At 35.6% G+C, this 5,396-nt stretch overlaps 1 protein-coding gene across 1 annotated transcript; it reads right to left on the reverse strand.

Annotated features, from left to right (window-relative positions):
* Positions 1 to 1,825: 1,825 nt before the first annotated feature.
* On the reverse strand, positions 1,826 to 5,095 carry LOC107595913 (BRI3-binding protein-like). The gene is made up of 3 exons (XM_016286502.1): positions 4,574 to 5,095; positions 3,484 to 3,586; positions 1,826 to 3,290 (listed from the first exon to the last, which is right to left on the reverse strand). Exons 1-3 carry the CDS (start codon positions 4,751 to 4,753, stop codon positions 2,869 to 2,871), a joined length of 705 nt encoding a protein of 234 aa, XP_016141988.1. The 5' UTR covers positions 4,754 to 5,095; the 3' UTR covers positions 1,826 to 2,868.
* Positions 5,096 to 5,396: the final 301 nt, after the last annotated feature.

The raw sequence follows: 5,396 nt of genomic DNA on the forward strand, positions 1-5,396 counted from the left end.
ATGTACACCCTCCTATGTCCAAAATATGAGGGGAAAGAATTTCAAAAACTTAAAAAAAAAAAAAAAAAAAAGAGCAAATATAAACTACGATACTATTAATGTGAGTCAGGCTGAGCTCTCAATATATCTGTAATCAAAAAATAAATAAAAACATCCAAGACCTGTTGGTCAAATTGTATATTACGTTTATTAAATCATTTTTGGACCACTGTTTCATCTTAGAGAAAATTACTGAACAAGTTTTATAAAGACAAAAATATGTTACAGACAGTGCAAATAATACCACAGCAAGCAACAATGCAGGTGAACAAACCTGATGAAAAGTATACAGTACAAATGCAAACCTGATATAGAAATCTAGGCATTTACTACGCAAAAAATACCAGTTAAGGTCTCGACTTCACAGAGATTCAGTGCTTTCTAATACAAATCAGTCAACGACGCAAAGTCCTCAACACACAATGATTGGCACTGGCACAGTCAACTGGGATCTATGAGAGATGTGACATCAGATATATTAATAAAATACATAATATTCCACAAAATGAAGGACTTACAAGAAGGACATATCTGTCAGACATATTTCTACAAGCAAACTCAGCACATTCACTCAGCATGATGTACACTTGAAACCACAGCTAATGATAAAACTCATAAGACACAGAGCTTTTTCCACAGTATATTACTGTGGATTCTCACTCATTACAGATATGGAAGTAGACAAGACAATTTAGAAGTGTTTGCTGAGACATGTAGGGTTTACGTGTAGTTGTCCCCAGTACTTGTACAATAATGCTGGTACATTGCAAGTACACAAGAGTTTGCTATTCGGAGATACCTCGAGGCTGGTGCTTATATTGTCTGATTTCCTTCACACATTCATACAGTAAAAAAGGACCTTCTTGATATTAGTGCTCGACACTGCTTTCCGGTAGGCTTGAGTTACAGTACGTCACAGAATTGAACCGTGATTGGTGGAAGGATGAGGGAAAGTTTCTGGACTAAAATCAGTGAAGTGCAGGATGTCGTCGTCAATATTTTTGGCTTGAATAGAACAACTGTAAATTTTGAACATTGAATTTTGAACATGAATTTCATCAAGGTCTAAAAAGAGTATAGAATGGCATCAACACTGACACAGGGAATAAACTGCCACTTTGAATTAATGACGTCTTTCAAATAACTGGCTGGAGACACACATCATTTTATAATTTAGTAGCAGAAATGAAGAAACAAACATATCCATAACACACTGTTTTCACAATAAACACAACCTTTTACGATACGATGCAAAACAAATACGTTAAATACTCCCGATTAAAAAAAAAATACTTCCAATGTACACTACCATTCAAAAGTTCTATTTTAATATATTTTAAAATGTAATTTATTCACGTGATGGCTGAGTGTCACGTGATCTTTTCGAAATCATTCATATATTCTGATTTGGTGCTCAAACAACATTTCTTATTATAATCAAAGTTCAAAACAGTTGTGCTGCTTAATATTTTTGTGAAAACCGTAACACATTTTTCAGGATTCAATAATGAACAGCAAGCTTAATATCACTTAAAACCTAATTTAATACATCTTTGGTAAATAAACATATTGATTTCCTTAAAATAAAAAAATATTACGGACTCCAAACTTTTCAACAGTAGTAAATAGCACTAATCATGAAAAATCATTAAAAAAAAAAAAAAAGTATGGCATATTATGGAATGAAAATATACTTTAACACTGCCCATTCGTAATATTTCTCTCAAAATGTAAAAACTTATAAAAATTTTAAATTACAGTATTTTAAAAAATCTATGAAGCAGGGAGTAAATGTCTGAAATATATTTTAAAAACCATACAAATTAGTTTTGGCTACCCAGGTTGCAAAAACATGATGAATTCAAAACCAAAAAGTGGAATGAATGTTAAAGCTGCAAAAAGAAAAAAAAAAAATAGTAAGAGTGAATGACAACAAGCAGAGAAGATGGGACACAGGCTAGATTAGTTAGGAGGCATTTCTAATAAGACAAAATGCCACTGAGGATGAAACCATAGGCCACTTTCTTAAAAAGTTTACTAGATTTTACTAAGCAGCACTAATACGCAGTGGTACTAAAAGCTATTTAATTAATCCCTTTCGATAAGTGTATTAAAATGGTACATACAATGATCTCATGCTGAGAGCAAAGTTGCATGACCAGGTTTTTCCAGCTGGAGTTGGACAGAGATAGCGGTGTACATTGCAGCACTGTTATTTTGCTGCCAGGAACACTGGTCACATATCCTCACGCTTCTGATGACTAGCTGCTTTCTGAAAGCGATTTCCACATACATCTCAATCCCTGATAGTGTGCGACCGGTCCTGAACTCAGAGTAACCTCTGGTGACCTCAAGACACATGGTAGAGATGAAAAATGCAGTGATACCGACTATTCTTCACACTTTGAGTGTTTCTGAATCAACTCAATTGCATTGCCTTTGACTGATAAATAACACACTTATAGAAAGTGTCCTAACACAGCTTATGGAAAAGGGCGTAACACTGTGTGAAATGGACTAACACACTCAACTCAAGGCTTGCAGACACACAGTATACAAAAAAGTCCATATTTACTCAAAAATGGGTGGCTACAGTAGAAGTGGACACTAATAATTCTACGACAACAGGGGGAATCTAATAGACTCTTTTTCAGCATATCAACTGGGGAATTTATCAAATTTCCATACGTCACATACAATTCGTGCCTCACTAAAATGTTGGGACATCCCGAGGAAAAAAAGGAGCACAACAACAAAAAAAAAATTTTCTTCTCATCCCATCCCACAAAACCCAGCTCTCACCCTCAGCCTGGGGCGAAAAAAATCATTTCATTGGTCACTTGAGCTCTCTAGGTTTTCAATCACTCTGCTCAAGCGGATGTTTAGAAGGCGGATCTGGGTATCGAGGTGGTCGATCTTCTCCTCCAGAGTTCCAGGTCCACCCCCTTTCCGCCAGTATGCTCCCACTGGTCCCGTCATGAAGTACACAGCCATGATGGAGCACAGCGGCAGCACCGCTTTCTCAGGGTCACCCTCGAATTTCTGCAGAATATACAGGCACGAGAGGGCGAAAAGGGCCACGCGGGCCAGCCAGAAGAAACGGCCGAACATCACTTGGAGGATGTAAAAGAAACCGCTCATGAACACGGACAGGAACCAGTAAGCCACCAGCAAGGCTGCCACCAGGAGGAGAGCACGAGCAGGAGAGCTGGACACGGACGATGGGCTGAAGTAGTGCGTCAGGTTAGAGGCTAAGGAGAGAGAGAGAGAGAACCGGAGGGGGAAAAGAAAACACAGACAGACAGAAATAGAAGCAGAGAGAGAGTAGGGAGAGACATGAAGGAGGTTTTAAGGACATGATTTTTGGCCTCACATACAAACAGTGGAGATGTGCTATTTCAGTCATTGACACACATAAACGCAACAATTTTGATCCAGACTTACAGTCAATGCCCATAACATCAAGCAGATCCACCCACAGTTTCCACAAGGTGTCCAATAATGAATCGACTCCATAAACAAACCTCTCTGTAGTTTTTGAGAAGAACTGCAAAACATTAACAAGTTTTTTTTTTTATAAATGAAGACTGCAAAAAAGCTATATGCAAACTACAAACAGAAAATAACCCTACTGTTTTTAAAAATATGTTTCTGTATATCTATATAATGTATCTATATAAATTAGAACAGATTTAGATTATTATAGATTACTTTGCATTGTGACATAATTTTCATGACAATTAAGCATAGCCCTCTTCCCATTTCTCATTATTATGTGTTTTTTATTATTATTCTCAGTAATAATTCATTTTATTACATTAAAAATATTATTATAGCACAAAGTTAAACAACAGTTTTAATAATAACAACAATATTAATTTGCCTTACAGTAATGATATCTTTTCCATTATGGCAAAAATAGGCTAAAAATTTATTAAATTAAATTAATTAATTAAAAATAAAAATGTTCTCAAAATGTAATAGCACTATACAGTACAGTACAAAAGCTTATTCATGTACATTTAAACAGTTAGCAAAACTCTCTTATATATTTTATATTAAAATAACGTAAATAATGGAAATGCAAATATTTTGTTAAAATAGTTTTTAAGGCCATTTAATGCATACCATTAATAGACTAATAATTTATTTATTATTAAAATCAAATTTTAATTATTAAATATTATTGGAAAAAAACACGTATTCACTAAAGTTATTATAAAGCGTTACCGATTAAACATAAACAAGTCTAAAATGTGGCACATCAGCTGGTCCATCTGACAATATCACAACACTGACGCGATCCAGAACGTTTTGACCAAGTTAAACAGAAAGATGCCCGTATGCAGAATGCGGCTATGCGCTCTAGGTAGGCAGCTCACTAGGTTTTGAGCTACAGTCTATGGTTTTGAGACACAGTCACTGATCACAAGAGATCACAGGCTGGTGATCTCTTCAGGCCCTAAGCATATGCATCTGCAAACAAAACGAAATTCTTAAACTGCATGAGAAAATCGCATGATCTTATATGGACCTTGTACAGCCCCCTGATGTTCTCCTCTCCGAAGATATTGCTGAGGGTTTGGTAGAAACCGCTGGCCGCCCTCCTGAAGCTGTTCTGGCTGCTGGAGTCTCTCTTGCTTCGCGCTGTCTCAGTCAGGAGGACAAAACCCAAAAACACGCTTAAAATCACAGCCAATTTCGCTCCCTTCATCTTTATAGACGACCTGACAACCGGCGATGTGCAATGGAGAAAATTCTGGACGGCAGCGGTCAGTTAGCGCTTATAATAGACTGAATGTAGAGGTGTGATGTGCCGGAAGATGCTGCGGAGAGATGAAGCAGGAAGCTGCGCGCGGGAAGAGTGTGAAGAAATGTAGTGATCGGCGCCGGAAGTACACTTTTTGTTTTTAGAATAAAGGTCTAACAATTTAGCTTATAATTTTTTGCAATGATGGTTTAAAATTTAAAACACTGTTTTTGGCTAAGGCTTCTACCCAGAATTGAAGATTAAAAGGTACAGATAAATAAATAAAATTAAACAATAAAACTAAAAGCTTCATAAAACAAGGAATGCAGAAAAGGAGACTGTTCTCAAAAAAAAAAAAAAAAAAAAAAAAAAATATATATATATATATATATTTTACAATGGATGAGTTTTTTAAGTCTTTAAAGTTCCCAAATATTAGTTTTTACTGTATTTTTGATCAAATAAATGCAGCCTTGGTAGAATAAGAGACTTCTTTCAAAGACATTAGTGTAGTGTATGTAGTGTATTGTAATATCACAAACACTATTATTATAATAAACACTATTATTATAATTATAGTATCCAATGACTTAAATTACATCATTAT

This window comes from Sinocyclocheilus grahami, unplaced genomic scaffold (genome assembly GCF_001515645.1).
Source record: "Sinocyclocheilus grahami isolate Dianchi unplaced genomic scaffold, SAMN03320097.WGS_v1.1 scaffold211.1, whole genome shotgun sequence".
Lineage (NCBI taxonomy): Eukaryota > Metazoa > Chordata > Actinopteri > Cypriniformes > Cyprinidae > Sinocyclocheilus > Sinocyclocheilus grahami.